The sequence below is a fragment of the Bombus pyrosoma genome, linkage group LG6, assembly GCF_014825855.1.
Source record: "Bombus pyrosoma isolate SC7728 linkage group LG6, ASM1482585v1, whole genome shotgun sequence".
Taxonomy (NCBI): domain Eukaryota; kingdom Metazoa; phylum Arthropoda; class Insecta; order Hymenoptera; family Apidae; genus Bombus; species Bombus pyrosoma.
Window position 1 is genome coordinate 9,405,558 of NC_057775.1, and position 16,616 is coordinate 9,422,173.

Below are 16,616 nucleotides of genomic sequence, written 5' to 3' on the forward strand. Positions count from 1 at the left end.
ATGAATATGAGCTCCACGTTTTTTTTAACAATATATTTGTGGGAATAATTCACGCCGTAATGTACTTAAATGTCTAAGATCGTGCGAGACCGATTTTTTTTCCTTTTATTCGCAAAAGAATTTTTCCCTTCAAGACAAATTGTTAAAAATTCCATAAAATTATACTATCGATTTTAAGTAATAGATAACGGAAGAAACATCACGTTTCATCAAATTTATCAATTAAACGTTGTTATTAATTTACTGCGAGAATGTAATTCTATTTATACTTCCGCGTTACATCATTGCGGTTTCCTATCGAACCAACCGGAACTTTATTTAGTTTAACTTCGCATATTGGGACTTCATCCGTTTCCATAGGTAACTCGATGCAATAGCAAATATTCAAAGCGTACAATATCAAAAGCCGTCCGTGAAATTCTAACAGTGTGAAATCTGTTAAATATCACGTGGGAAATTTATGACAGGTGTAAAGCCATGGAAATAGTTCGAAAAATACGGCAGATGCTTTCTGTATTTTATTTTTATTTTTTTTTTTATATATATATTACTACACACTTTATTCGATATTTAAAAATACATATCAAAGCAATTTATTATATTTAAAAAAACGTTGATATAATATATTGTTATCGTATGAGTATTTTCTTCTGGAAACCTTTTCGACATATAGCAAATCCAAAGCTTTTACCGGAAGCGGTCTACATCAAGGTTCGGTTAACATGGGAGGTTTACCGATATTATTGGCACGAACCGTTAGACTATTTTTCACTCGATACAGCGAAAGGACTGTTTAAAACACACACGCGAATGCAAGATGGGTGTGGTGTGTGAACTACGTTCTCATGACTAATTCAATCAGGTCACCGGTTGTTTATTGGATTGCAACTAGAGACGCTCTATCGATTGAAATTTACTCCGACGAGCGAGAATAAATAATCGTATGATGCAGCGATGCCATGTTAGTATTATTTCTAACTGTTATGTAAATGCAATTGTATATGTATCAGATAAGCAAATGAAAGAAAATTTGAAAAATATAAAGATACTGGCTAATGAGTACAAATCAAATTTATTCTTATAACGTGATTAATGGTAGATCGCGCTATCTCTAGATGTCAAACTGTCGATTATAACGATATATGAGAACCAGCTAGAGACCTTGATCAGCGGCAGTCTTTATCCCATATTAAGCTTTAGTTCTATCGAGGGGTGGTTTTATTGCAATGGCCTTGCTACCCTAATAGCTTCTTCAATGCGTTGTTTCAGATCATCTGTTACAGCCATTTCTGTTAAATCCTACCTATTTGTCTCTTATAGCATTTGATTATCTCGATATACGGACAAACGAAGCGACCAAGAGCCATCGAGCAATCTCGACCCAATTATTGCATTTCCTATCTTTCTTTCTTACTACGCACACTTTCATTTCTTCGATAATATCTGAATCTCGCTGTATTTAACAAGTAATTCAATTCCGATATTTAGTTATATTATCCAAGTGTTCCTGCTGCATCTGTTCAATCGTCCGTTCTTCTTTTCTTCATTTCGATCGAACTTGATTTTTTAACCAGGACGTAAATTCTTAAAGTTTCACACACGGTTCTAAGGTCAGTAGCGCAATATCTTTCAGTTTAGAGACATATAAACACACTTCTCGCGATCCTCGGAGGATCTCGAAGCTATCCGTGAGTCAGTTGCACAGAGAATTTTGGCGATGGTCCAGTGGCGCATATTCTAAAAATTCCGCCGTATTTCTACCCTAGAGAAGGGGGATAGAAAACGAGCAAGCGAAGAGTCGTAATCGCGATCGTCCTCGTGGCCTGTTTCGATTTCGGCAAGGAACGCGCTCGCCTTCGAGAACCGAACCTTCTCTCTTTTGTCTCCCCAAGCGTTTTTAGCCTCGCGATCGTTCCAGAGGACGTTGTCCTGTCTGAAATGAGAGATGCCTCGCGAAACTCGTTCTGAATTCTGAACTGACTTATTCTCGGACAACATATCGAAAATGTTCGTTAGAGTTGAAACGTGGTAGAGTTGAATATTAACGAAGTAATTAGAATTGGATTTTTAGGCAAGATTTGAGTTACTAGAATAAATTTCTTTAATTTGAATAAATTAATCTAACAATTGACAGTTATCGATTATCATGTTATCAAAGTGAAAATGTATTTAAATTTATTTTAAAGCCGATTGTATATATAGGAAGTGCTATTTCGAAAGTTAGGACATATTTTACATCTCAAAGCGAACAATAAATACGTGTCTTAAAAATATTTATTTTTATAACACGGTTATTTTTAACTCGAAGCACCAGTCTACGTAAGATCTTAGAAACGGCCTTCATTGCCACGTCGATACGGTATATCATTGATTTTCTCGCGTATTTGAGTATCCTCTTGATTGATTTCTTATTCCGCCACACAAAAAGTTTTTCTTTTTTTTATATATATATATATAGAAAAGCCTAAACTTAAACAAATCGGATGTAAATAGACTGACGAGATTTTTTACTTATCCCATACTTTGCATTGCCAAAAGATATAAAAGAAGAAATGAATTCTACGTTCTCCTTTGTTATTCGCAAGCAGAATATTTATTCGAAGCTATCCCAAGACATCTTTGTGCTTTGTCCATTACATTTTGCACCACATGTCTGCGCAGAAATATGAAAAATGAGATATATAGTAATCGTTTCACACGACACTTTTCTCGAGCCATTCATTCTGCATACTTCATATCTGCTCGAAGTAGGATAAAAATGCCTTCGTACCTTCGAAGAATTCCACAAATGCAAGCTAGTAACATAGAATTCTTCTTCTTCTTTTCCCTTTTACCCTACGCGTTGCTTTTTGTTTCAATAATTCGCCAAAAAATACTTTTGTTACGAAAAACATCTCATCCATAACCACTGTCACGATTCTTCGTGCATTTGACAATCGAATAATCAAATTTTACATATAACGTCAAGCTCTGTTCGCAATCCTTTCACGTTCAACGATATGCCATGCATAAATGTTAGCAAAAGCGATATTTTTATACGACAACAGCGTCATCTTCGATCATTAAATTCCAGCGTCGAATGAACGAATCCGTTCCATGAAGATACATCACCCGCTCTTATCAGCCCTCTCAAACGCCATCCAACGAGTACAAACTCGTTTTATTCGAAACCATTTTAAAGCTACCTCGGTGAAACGCATCGTGCCATATGATCATGAAAGTTACCCGGATTAATGAAAAATCCGGTAATTCGCGTAGAAAGGTGTTTGAACGATGTTTAAGCGTGTCCCCGATTTCGATTTCGATCGAGGAAGCACGCGTTTAGGGGTGAGTATGTGCTTAGATTGTAGTGGCATCGTCGGTACGGTGCACTAAAATCTTCTCGGTCGAAATCGCAAGCGGGGACTCTTTATTTAGACGTCGACGAACGATTGTTCCCCCCAGAATACCGCGAAAGTGAGAAAGAAAGAGAGAGAGAGAGAGAGTGAGAGAAAGAGAGAGAGAGAGAGAGAGAGAGAAAGCTGTGGTTCAGCTGGAGCTCGCGCGAATCGAGAGCGACTCAAGTTCAATGATAATCGAGACGGACTTGGCACGCGTCACCGCGACCGGATTCCCTCTTCGTTGATCTTGGACCGATAGTGGCGCCACGCTAACTACAGACATGGCGTCGATCATGTTTCTGCGCGGAACAGATGGATCTGCCAGCGAGACAACGACTCTACAACGTGTGTATTACCTCGTGTACATCGAACAGTCCTAAAAAAATGCATTAAGACGAATCGTTTGCTCGAACGGAAACTGTGAGACAATTTCGATTGAAAAAGACTTTGAATATTTTCGGAAACAAAAAAAAGAAAAAAGAGAGAAAAGAAAAGAAAGGAAAAATAGAGAAAAGAAAGGAGTAGAATTAACAGAGACAGAGTAGTTGTTATCGGTGGAGGGGTGAAGTTTGAGGATAGTTGTTGGGATTGACCAAGGACGAGAACACCAGGCGATAATTGGTGTCGCAGCCGGTGTTCGATGAGAACCGAACAAGATTTGGTGCATACCCAGCGTACGTGAAAAGATCCTCGGCCACGAGGACGGGGCGCCGAAGAGATCGTCTTCAACCACGACGATCACGACGACAGCGATGCTGCGCTCGCCGGCGCGCGTCGTTCTCCAGGATTCTTCCGCCTCGACGTCCTCGACCCTGTCGGCGCCACCGACGCCGGTCCACCACGGCGCTGCTACCAGCTCGACCGTCTCCTCGCGTCTTTCCCTCCTCGACACCTGCCACAGGAAGATCAGGTTCTTCGGCGAGCTTGTCGCGTGAGTCCCTCCGTCTAGTTCCATCTCGTCTCTAGATCTCTATGTACATACATATATATCTATATATCTATATATATATTTATATATTTATATATGTTTATATTTCAATATCGTACGTGTACACATGTGTACTTGTACGGAAATGTCTTCGACATAGAGGGCTCTGGCTTGACGTTGAGTAGTAAATGGCTACTAACCACCTATTTATGGAAATAAGGAACAAATCGAGTTCGACTTAAGGTTAGGCCAGTATTTCTCATACCGGAAGTTCCGAGTGTAATATCGTAGGAATAGAAGGAAGATTATCGGCAAACGATCTATTGTAAAATTAAATTATACATTACGTATAGAACGGTTCACTGAAATAATCGGGCTTAGGCAGGTCGTTGTCGTAAAATGTTTTATCAGATAGCCTCTCTGATAATTTTCTATCCGAATATGCTGTTACCTCTTTTTTTCTTTTTTTTTTTTTTTTAATGGAACGATCGTGATACCTTCTACCTAAATTTGAAGTAGCATCCTACTATCTTGAGTCTAATCAGTGTGGTCGCTTTTGGATTATAAGTAAAGACTAAAGTTCGAAGTAATTTGAAGGCGTAGTTGTGGGAACTGTTCCACTTTCAAGAAGTTTCTGAAAGAAAGAATAGGGAAAGAGCCGCGAGTCGTGCAATCTGGATCATTGACGGATTTTTTAAAACTTATTTTTAGCAGTTAAATGCTACATCCCTGCATTATCTAGTGAAATATCGAGAATCAGAAGGCTGCTACGCCCGGACAAAATTTTATATAACATATTTTTATTAGCTTGAATGTGACAGTGAAATGTAACATAAAGATATCTTCTCATAAAGATATCTCTTCAATCTAAATGTTTGTCGCAGCTTTTTGTGATGCAAATTGCATTTCTTATTCAAAGACAAGCCAGTGTCCGTCGTTTGGAGACATTTTGCATATGCATGGTGTAAAATTAAAGCTGTTGCGAGTCAACATCTCAACGACTACAAAAAATAGAAATTTTTGTATTATTACGCTCGCTTTGGCATGAACGTGTCTTGGTATTTTACATTAAAATTCATTATAATTCATATGATACGAGAGAACAGAAATATCTTTAAAAGATTAAGTATTTAATACTTCGTACATTAAAAAGTATAATGAAACGTAAATTTCATAGTTATTGAGATATTATCTCTCGGCGTCTTTTATTTTTATACTATGCACGAAGGATTAACAGGAAACAGCGATGCAACCGGAAATAGGATAATGCCACCATCGAATTCATGAAAAGAAATTATCTTATTATGAAAAAAATTGTCTTAGTTCCGATTGTATCATGATTTTTCATCTACTTTGTTATATATATATATATATATTTCTCTGTATGGCCGGCTGAAGATTGTTCGTTATGTTTTATTGCATGGCATACATATGTACTTCTCTGATTGAGCATCGAAGATCGAAAATTCTTCATTGTTTAACGCTTTGCTGGTCTAGGTTACGTATAATATATTTTCAGGTTTCTTTTTTTTTTTCTATTTCGAATCCGTCGCTTATTCGGCATAAAGATCAAACATTATATCGAAGAGCGGCAAATAATTTTGAAAATCTCTGGAAACAAATTTTAATGGAGCCGAAAATAGGAGTGCGTTCGTTCGGGAAAGGGAACCTTCCTTGTTGCACGATATTAAAATTGGAAAAGTTAGGTGTGTTACTTCGTCAATAAACGTGCATTATCGTTACGAGCTTGTAATCCAATATCACGTTAGACGCGTAAATTTTTTCGTCGATCTTTTATCGTTGCTTCGAATGTATCACTTTCTCGTTCGATTTTTTGTAAATGATCTTTTCCAAGATTTTGTTATAAAAATTGTTTGTATCTGGAATTTTTATTTACGCAACATTACAGAACTGATTTAGACGCAATAGCATTGTATCATTTCTTTAGTACTCTCTATGCAAGAGAATTACATTGCACGTATCAGTGTTATAATAAAATTCAAAATGGTGAGTCCACAGTCAGACGACAGCGTACGTTGAACTTAATGAAATATCTTCAAACAGTATAGAAGAACTGCTATACATCATTCAAAGATTTAGAACACGCAAGTTTTTCTGACTCGCATAAATGCAATACATACTTGCAACGTATACCGAGAACCGGCGAAGAAAGATAAGTCGGTAACACGCTTGAGCAGTGGCCGGTGGCGATTAAGCAGGAAAAAGAGAGCGCGCAAGAAAATCCAATCGCATTATTATGGCGGCATTTTATATTATTAAGGTTCGAAGTCGAATGGAATTTTTCAAATATATCTAGCGTTCACATTGTCCAGATCGATCTTGATCGACAGGAATTTAATGGAAGTTACCAGAAAATGTTTAAGTGAACGATTTTCCATTAGATAAATAGAGTAGAGATAAGGATCGTTACGAAGATTAAATATTTTGAACGCTCGAGGCCAATAAAATATTATTAGTTTTCATAGTTCTGTTTTAATATATCACGTGAGAAGACATCTGGATTAGATAGACTGGAATTAGATCGACAAATCTCGAACAAGGTAGGTGTAGGAAAACCTGAATTTTAAGAGTCCCAGTTATCGCCATTTTTCTTCATTGATCTTTTAAGCTTTCGGAACCAAACAAATTTGAGTTAAAAGAGAAAAAGATGGATAGATATTTAAAAAAAAAAAAGTGAAGAGATAAGAATCTTCGATACGATAATAAACTAATAAAAAGTTGGCCTCGAGCAGTCAGATATTTTCATCTCTGTCGTAGTTTCTAGCGGCGACTGGATGTTTTATTGTTTTGCGATATCTGGTCAAAACTGGCAATAACCAAAATGACGAAAGTGCGAAAAGCGAAGGATGGTCAACGGAATCAATTTGAAAGAGCAAATTCGGCCAGTTTTTTCCAAACAAACGCAGCTTCTTTCCGGTGGCATGAGCTTCTATAATATAGAGGAAAGGACCGATGCTTTGACCCGTGTAGACGTGGCTGAATTTTGTGGCTCTCTGGTTATACTGCATGCGAATAGAGCATTTTAGCGGCTAACAGGAAAATGATTACACAATTCCTTGTTAGAGTTCAGGTACAAAGTGAAAACATCGAACACTCGTCGCCACTTCTCTCGAACAACAGTTCACGATTTTTTTTTTTATTTCACTTTTCGTTGTGATTTGCAATTATTTGTTATCTCTCGATTCTCTACGTACTCTATTAAGTCTCTGAGAGGTACGAACTAAATTCTTTTTATTTCTTTCGAATATTTGTATTCGCTAAAGGATTGAACATTGAAAAACGATTCTTCGTCAGAAATATTTGTCGAAATAATCATTAATATTCTGTGCTCGTAATAAACTTCTAGTTCTATTTGATATAAATAACAAATGTTTACCTTGTATCAATTTTTTTAAAAAGAATTCTGGTCAAAATTGTCAAAATCTACCGGTAAGACCTGTCTCAAACAATGATGTACCATTAATCAAATTCACCGCAGCCTTGAAGATCTATAGCACATTCGAAAAACATAGAAATCAAATAAACTACTTCATCGGTTGACCTAGAATCCGACGGCCTAGAATCTGGCGATCTAGAAAAACATGCAAAATCGAAATTAAAAGAAGAAGAGAGAAGAAACTAGAAAAATGAATCGATTACGTTCGGTTCTAATCAAACGTTGATACATTTCCTGTTTTTGTAGCAAAAGTCGAGCAAAGTTTGTAAGTTGAGCGTGAAAAACCATGTGCCATTGCATTGATTCGATTGAGGAATGCGGCGGGAATAAAGGAACTTTAATCAATTAACTTTTGTCCGGGAAGAAGCTTCATTTGTTCTTAGGAGAGGAAGAACGAAGAAAGCGGCAATAAGAAAATTCCCGACCAACGACTCAAATGATAGATTAAAAGCGAATTGAATGGAGCTATTCGTAAAGACCATTTGCTCCTGTACAAATCCGATAATTCGTTAATCTGATTAGCCAACCGGTGCTAGTCGATTAAAGATGTAATGTTCTGTACACAATGTGATTAGTAGTCGTTGCTCATGAAGCGCAATTAGAATGTAGAACATGGGTGAACCGTGATATCGACGAGTTTGCAAATCGTAATGCTGTCTTTGTCTTCGTCTTTGTTTTAAATTCGACTGGGAAAAAATATTTTCGTATTTGAGAAAAGCTCGTCGATTTTCTCTTATTCGATCTTAATCTATTCAATTTAAGTTATACAATTGGATATGAAAGGAAGAAGCGTATCTCCTTCAAGCTTTCTGTCCTTTGAGCGTTAAATTTTTAAGGGTCGTGGTGAAAAATTATAGACGACGTGTTGGTAGAACCGCCTTGCGGATGTTAGTATCCTCCTTAAATAAATCAAACTCCATCCGCAGCTACAGTAACAAGCAGAAGTAAAATTCTGATCAAATTATCTCGTTTCTCACAGTTATAAAATCAGTCGATTAACTACGTTTTAAAATATGCCTGAAATTCGCAGGCAACCAGAGATTCCAGCGCTGGTGTAATAACATCATCGTCATGGCAGAAACCGTGAATTCTAATTAAAAAGTAACATCGTTTCCATTCAAAGAGCGGACTCGCGTCTTGTCGCAACGTTGATAAATGAATCACAGGTTTCAATTAAAAATACATCGCAGAATTTTCCCGCGACCTTATTAGGAATTTATCCCGCGACATGTTAAAAATTGACGCTGTTGATTTTAATGAAAATATTTAACGTGCAGTTTAATTATAAAAAATATAATCTTCGTACACGCGCTATTTTTACAAGTAAATTCGTTCCTCGCCGAAGTAACTCGAATAATTCGAATCGTCTACTTATTGTTGGCATTATACGAAATAGTTTGGAGACCATTGGCAGTTAGATTCAAGTTATAACGTGGCCACCATTGTAGTTAAACGTGGATTAAAGGATTGTTGGATCGAGAATCGAAACAAGTTGCCTCGACTCTGCTTTACTAAAAGTTAATTAACACGTACGGAACACATGTTATCGTTCGACAGTTGGACATATATTTTATCGTTTGGCGAAGTTTCAGGGACCTTGGTTTTATCGAAGCACAGTCGATCCGTATCTAATTTGAAGAAATACATAACATAAATTATAATTAAACGCAATTCGAAGCGGAGAATATTTTTAGGTATTATACTGAGGTTGGAATTAAAATAAGAGTTGAGTAGGTTTCTCGTTTTTCTTAATGTAATTTAATTTCGAAAATGTTTGGTTGACCGACGAACTTCGTTTAAAAAGATAAAATTACAATTATAATTTTTCTGTTTATAAATGGAATTAGATGATACGCTTCATTAAAAAAAAAAAAGAAAAAGAGATGAAATTACAATTACAATTTTTCTTCGTATAAATAGAGTAGTTTATGTAACTTCCGAGTCGCGTGACGTTAAAAGACATTTATTAGGTAAAGTGAAATTGAATTAAGGTTAGATTCGTCTCGTTTAGATTCAATTAGGACGAATTAAATTGAATTCAGTTTTGAATTATATTTGGATAACCTTGGAACAAGTGTATGTTGAATTCCTTTCGGCTAAGGTAGGTTGCCCTGGATTAGGATGGGATTAATGCATTTACTCTTAAACTAAAATACGTTTCTACCGGTGTCAGGATTAAAATTGCAGATGAATTTCAATCAACGTTAAAACGATTTCGTTTGCTGTCCAGTTTACCGTGCATGTGTAACCTACATTAAACCACGAGTTTGATTTTTCGGTTTAAGTTAGGAAGCATCGTGAAATTTCCGGGACTGCCGGATGGAAACTTGCTAATTACGAGACATCCGAGCGGACAGAAGAAGAGGCGGCCACAAGTGCATCGCCTCTTCTCGTGAGTGCACATTTCGAAACATGCTCGCTCGGGTCTAGCGATTGTCGGAAAACCGTGTGCGAGTTTACCTTCCTGCACTTCACTTTCGGTTGACTATTTAGTCTACTTCCGAGTGAAACGTTTTTCCGTGAACATCAGCCATAGTTTCCTTTTTTTTTTTCAAGAAAAGTTTATTCGACGTGTTCAAATAAGTATCAGATAGCGGAGTACGTATTAGTAGACGATGATTGTATATAATTTCGAATATTAAATTGCAATGTTTATCGGTGCATTGTAATTCTTGTTGCAAACAATTGAATAAAGTAACGTGTTGTAGGAATATACGCTACTCTGCTACGGTGGATCTCTGCTTTCAGAGACGTTTTGTCGTAACGATATAATAAAATTAACCTTGGCTGTGGATTTCGAGAGCCACCACATTATACGTACAATACTTTGTTATCGATCTTTTCCCTCTTGATATCCTCATTACGCGTAACTATCAAGGAGAGAATCGACGCGAATGCGGTGCCGTTGTAGGAACATATTGCCGGCAGTATTAGCGATACCAGGCTAATGAGTTTGAATGTGTTCCAAAATTCGCCGCGGGAGCTGACGATATATGCAAGAGGATGGGTAACAGGAGAAACGACGAGGAAAATCACGGCAAAGAGCGACCTTTCGAACAAAGTGCATTTAGGCCAACATAATATTGTCCTTTTTTCAGTTACACGCTGCCCTTTAATTTGTTTTCCACCGACGTACCGGTATAGTACGTTCTTCCAATTCCACGAATATATCGATTGCGACAGGACTCTTTCGTTTCATATCGATTACCTTCGGTCGTTTCTTTTTTTAACGAATTGTTCGACACATAGATCATGGTTCGAACAGAGATGACAAAGGTACCAGAATTATTAGTTTATAAAAATATTTTTATCGTTGTGGAAATCTATGTGGAAAAAATATAGCGGCCGAAACAATGCATGGAGCGCATTATGCCAAGCAGATTTTCAAGCGGCTCGCGGTAATAATTCATTCAGAATCGAGGTTATAGAAATCAAAAGAGTTCGTCCACGGAATAGTTTGTGGCCAGCTTCCGTTTTGCCTTTCTTCGCGCATAATAAATGCTCAAAATATAATTACGAGCTCAAAATGCGCGTTAATGAAAACCTATTCTTCGCTTGAAACCTCAGACCTGTTCTGTGAAACGTCTCGCTATTCTGCTCCAAGTAACCCAAACAGAGAAATAAGGTTTATTATCTCTCCTTCCTCAATTACATTTGCAAATCGTGATAAAATCAATATATACTATATATACGTTGTAAATTACTACGAACGTTATCTTACATTTTTCACCTTCTTTCGTTCCTTCGGTTATTTATTTATTTCAGTTATCATCGAATATCGAGTATCATGAGAATATTTTTTAAGATCGATTATTTCGTCGTTCGCATAAATCAGTCGCCTGATAACGTATCAATAGATCATTTAAAATGACCAGCGCTGAATAACGTCGCGTGCCAGTGACTACAAGCTCGATAATTAGTCTTCATTCATACCGAAATCAATGGAATGTAATTTCAGGCGAATCACATGCCACGCGCCCTATAATCAAAGATGCAACGTGCGAAATAATACCTAATCTAAAATGTGTCGCAAACCATGCTTTACGACTCGCTTATTGCTGTTTGCACGGTAATCGATGCTTTCCAGATTAATGAAATACTATTAAACAAGAACGATGTTCTGCTCTCGCGTCGAAATTTTGATTGCGTAGAAAATTTGTCAGATTTATGCAAAAAAGTGAGAATATCGTGTTAAATATTAATTTCCAGAAGTTAATTTTTTCTCGTGTATTCTAAAAGTCCTGTCGGCTCGGTTCACTGACGTTTATATTCGCTATGTTTTCCATTAAAATATTTGCTATCATAGAGATTTCGATATTTGCAAACATCAAATCGTTCCACGAATTGCAAGCTAAATAAGCTGTTTTAAGACCTCGCCAATCGTATAGTATATCTATGACGAAGACAAACAAGGTCATAGCCATTTCTCTTGGTTCTCGCATTGCGACACGAGTCTTACGATAGAAATGTAGTGCTATATTGACAACTTACGATCTCGCGTTTGTTCATCGAATATACAACAGTATTATATTAACGATTAACAGCTTTTACGAAAGGGACGGTGTTATAATATGGAAAATTCCTCTCCTTCGGAACAGGAAGAACACGGTACTGTTTCATATTCAAAGAAAAGTATACCAATTTAGATAATCCTTAACTGTAACTTACAAGACAACGTATTACTACGTGGTAACTTAGTTTCACACCAAAGACCCTAGATTACATCTCATTAAACATTAGAGCCCATATTACATTTCATTGAGCACTATATCACCTTACTACTCATTCTTACCTTCCATTTACGATAAAACGTTGTAAGTCTATATTATCAATTCTAATTTTCTTACAAAAAAAAAAGCAAAAAAAGAAAACAGAGAAAAAGAGGGGCTACGCTACCACAAAAAACACGGAACAAAAACGAGAAACGATTGCCTAATCGAATCACGTCTATCGAAATAACACGCGGTGAGACAAGCGCAGTGTTTCGAACGTTTGATCCCACTGGATAGCAACTGGTCGCAAGTTTTTCCGTTTTGTCCTGGTTTCCGTGTTTTTTTTCAGAGGTAATTCAAAGCCGAATACGTATACATTGGCTTCAACCGCGTAATTTCGCGCGCTGGTTGACAAATGCATTGTGTCTACAAATACAAACGGAACGTAACCTTCGGTAAAACGAGGATCGTAGAAAGCTAGAGGCCGTGGCGAACTTCGTTGTTCGTTATTAAGGCAGACCTGGCGGCTGTAACCCTGAGCCGAGATGAACAGAGTGCAAGATGTTTGTGCATTAATGCTTGCGGTGGGCTGCAATCGAGCACGATACACCACCTACCGAAACGGCTCGTATTTCATGCGGACGCAACGTTCATTCGCGTTCGCGTAATCTCTGCCAGCCTCGAGACCGTCTACCGCTACCTAACCCGTTTGTGCAGCGACGGCCGTTAACATTCGCTGTCCGAAATTCCACCAACGAACGAACGTCGCCTTTCTCTGTAAATATACAACTTTCGTTGTATAATTCAAATTTGACATTAATTAAGAATCGGAAGAGAACCCTGGCTTCGGGCTACCTTCAACCCAACAGTGTTCTGTGCGAAATAGATTTAACGCTTCTGAAATTGTTAACGTAGTATAATACGTAGTAACACGTAATAATTGTCTTTGATCTTAATGACTTTGGTAACTGTGAGTCGAAATTGTAGAACATTCGTGTCATCCGCAGTGTTCTATATGAACATATGTACTGTATATAAGGCATAGAAATAGCTCGTACTTCTGTGGAATTATACGTGAAACGAGTAACATTTACGGTTGCATGGTGAAAATGGATTTTGCACTACTTCAATTATGGAGCTTTCAGCCATTAGCGACATTCATACAACGAACTGGGTTGTTGGTCGCATTTCCAAGTGAAATTGGTTTAAATTTTGGTCGTGAAGATTCGTATCGTTTGCATCCGATTTCCATTCGATTTATCTCTGTTTAAAGGTATATGTATAAATATACAATCAAAAACTCCAAGTCAAGCGAATGATGTAAAATATAAGAAGACGAAATGCAGGATTCCTCGACAGTGAACAATAGTTTTATTTATTTTATTGATTAATTGATTATTTTATTCAAAATATGCAATGCCGTAAAAAGTGAATCCGATATCGCATGCCTTGTCAAATAATAATCTGAAAACGAACAAAATTGTACAAGAAAAAGAGTAACTGGTCGAACAACTTCCACTCGAAAACGTAATCAGTGAACTGCAATTTGTTAATAATCTCTACATTCGTAACATATTCAATGGTAAATAGCTGCTGGCTTTTGATAAACAATTCCCTTTTTATCGTATGAAAGCACTCAACTCGCAGTTTACCGGAGCAACCGACAGTACATAAAACTACTTTAAAACAGAAAACTAGTGGGAGTCGATAAATCCGGCAAAAGGAGCGCACGATTTCTATTCCCGTATCCCTGGATGTGCGTGCAGCAAGTTAAAGTTTCTCGCGTGGCGATCTCTCGAAAACGATCCTCGACTATCGCTCTCTTCTCTCTCCCTCGAGTATTTCTCGTGCTCTAGATCCGTTCAGTTCGTCGATCGGTGCGCCGATAACGCGTGCTCGAAACACAGATCGAAGGAGTCATTTGTAACAAGACGTCGAATTCGCGGCTGCATCCCTCTTCCATGTACCTACTTTTCTTCGTTTGGCTCTTCTGGTTCTGAAGAGGCTCGCGAAACGCATTTTCACCGCTTTCTTTCATCGGCCAGGCCTCGGTGCTTCCATTAGAAGAATTTTTATCGCAAAAAGCACGGTTGTCCTTTACACGGTTTTTGTATAATGTGTCATTGATTCGAAATGAGAAATTTCGCCGTTAGGTTCGACCGAACGTGCTTTTCGGCACGATGGATTGTTTGGAATTTCTTTCTCAGGTCTGTTAATCTTTACCAGTTTCGATGATCTCGTTAGATAAGATTATTGGTTATTTGAGAGAAAATAGAACATTGTAACATAGTCACCAGCAATTTTATTAACAGTAAAATCAAATATTTGTAACGCCAACTGTGCAATTTCGCGTCATTAAATCAACAATAAGGCAAGGACTATTTATATTGACACGCCCGTCAATGAAACCAATATTTTTCATTCGTCATTTTTCACATCCGAGGACAGCGTATCATCCATCCCCTATCATATCGAAACCCGTACTCACACATTTCCTCGATAACATTGAACACGATTCACCTTTCCGGATTATAAACCGAATTACCATATTTTTTTCATAATAATACCGAACACGAACAAAAACGATACTCAATCTACTTTTCAATTATAATACTCCTCGACTAAAACTATGGTTTGAAATTAACGAATCGTTCCAGGACAAAATTCCTCTTACGAATCCTTCTTCTTTAATGCCACATCACCACTCACAGGTACCATTCTGAGATCGATATTTGGCTAGATCGGTCGCGACACACGAAACCCTTACGCTGAGCAATAATATGCTTTATTACTTGGGCAATTGGTAGCAGGTTGTGCGATGGAGGGTCAAAGAGAAACTAAACGAGCGATTTCACGCTATTCGTAGAAAAGCCCGACGAAAGGAGAAGGATGCGGGAACTACAGAGGATCCAAAATTGTACCTCGAGGAGGCGGCCCTTGAAAGGCAGCTGCCAGAGCTGGACCTGAGGATGCTGGTCGATTTACCACCCGGTTTGGACTACAACGAATGGTTGGCCTCTCATACTCTCGCACTATTCGATCACATCAATCTCGTTTACGGAACGATATCCGAGTTCTGCACGATGACGGGCTGTCCCGATATGACCGGTCCTGGCTTAAGGTGCGTATCGTACGAACAATAATCGTATGTCGATCTAACAAATTAACTTACAATTCTTGCAGTCTTAAGGTTTTTGATTCTTAGCAATTTTTTATCTAAATTTTTTATCTATCGTATTAAATTAGTAAAACAAAAAGGGGCAAAGGATCGTAAAAATAAGGTAAACGCAGCGAGACAAAATTAAGAGATACAGCGACAAGGTAGTTAAACGCTATGGCTGAACAAGCACTCCTCAATGGTCTTCAGTGGTCAATTGATTTTGGACGTGCACTATCGAGGGGATAAATAGAATGTACATTGAACGATTTTTGGATGAGTCGAAACAGTCAGAGTTGTTGGATGTAAATAAACTGTACGAATCGATACTGCGTTAAGAGATTATGTTATTTACATTGTATTCAGCTAAAATATCTTGTTTATGAAGTGATACATTTTTAAATAATCACAGATGACGTTAATAACACAAAATTAATTCAAGATAGAGGTAACAGATTCTTCTTATAAATTGAAAGTTGATGATCTGCTTCATAATTTCACAACTATCGCGTTCTATAAAATTAACTAAAGACACGGTTCCAGTACAATATTTTACCAATTAAGTTCATTGAAATTTGTCCTACTATTTGATTAATACAGCTACCTTTCTCTTTTTTGTTTTATCGATGTACGCAAGACGTTCTAGTAATCACGATACATGCCGTCCAACAAATTGATCCACGCGTTAACCATCAGATTGCTCCTCCATGACTGGAGGTGTTAACCTTAATTAAAGTTTATAACGTGTGATCGTTGACAGCTTTTTTTAACTAGGCCTATGATCGATGATAGAAATAGAATCGGATATAAATAAAAAAGATAGGATGAATATCGATGTCGCAAAAAATAGAAATGAAACTAATTTGGGACATTTGTTACTATATATACACCTATAAGCTATTCTACAATATCTGTACCGATATAACTTTTTAAAAAAATAAAAAATTCGTAATTTTAGTATTTAGAAAGTTAAACAGTTTAT

At 37.3% G+C, this 16,616-nt stretch overlaps 1 protein-coding gene across 8 annotated transcripts in view; it reads left to right on the top strand.

Moving 5' to 3' along the window:
• LOC122568490 (MOB kinase activator-like 2) overlaps window positions 1–16,616 on the top strand; it is a 64,109-nt gene that overhangs the window by 45,307 nt on the left and 2,186 nt on the right. For 4 of the 8 annotated variants that reach the window (XM_043728262.1, XM_043728264.1, XM_043728261.1 and 1 more), the window contains exons 2-3: window positions 3,693–4,311; window positions 15,344–15,598. In XM_043728262.1, the coding sequence (XP_043584197.1) occupies window positions 4,133–4,311; window positions 15,344–15,598 (434 nt within the window). In that variant the 5' untranslated portion in view covers window positions 3,693–4,132. Of the gene's footprint in view, window positions 1–3,683; window positions 4,312–15,152; window positions 15,189–15,284; window positions 15,599–16,616 lie in introns of those variants that run through there. The other 4 variants (XM_043728269.1, XM_043728267.1, XM_043728265.1 and 1 more) reach the window with 3 other exon arrangements.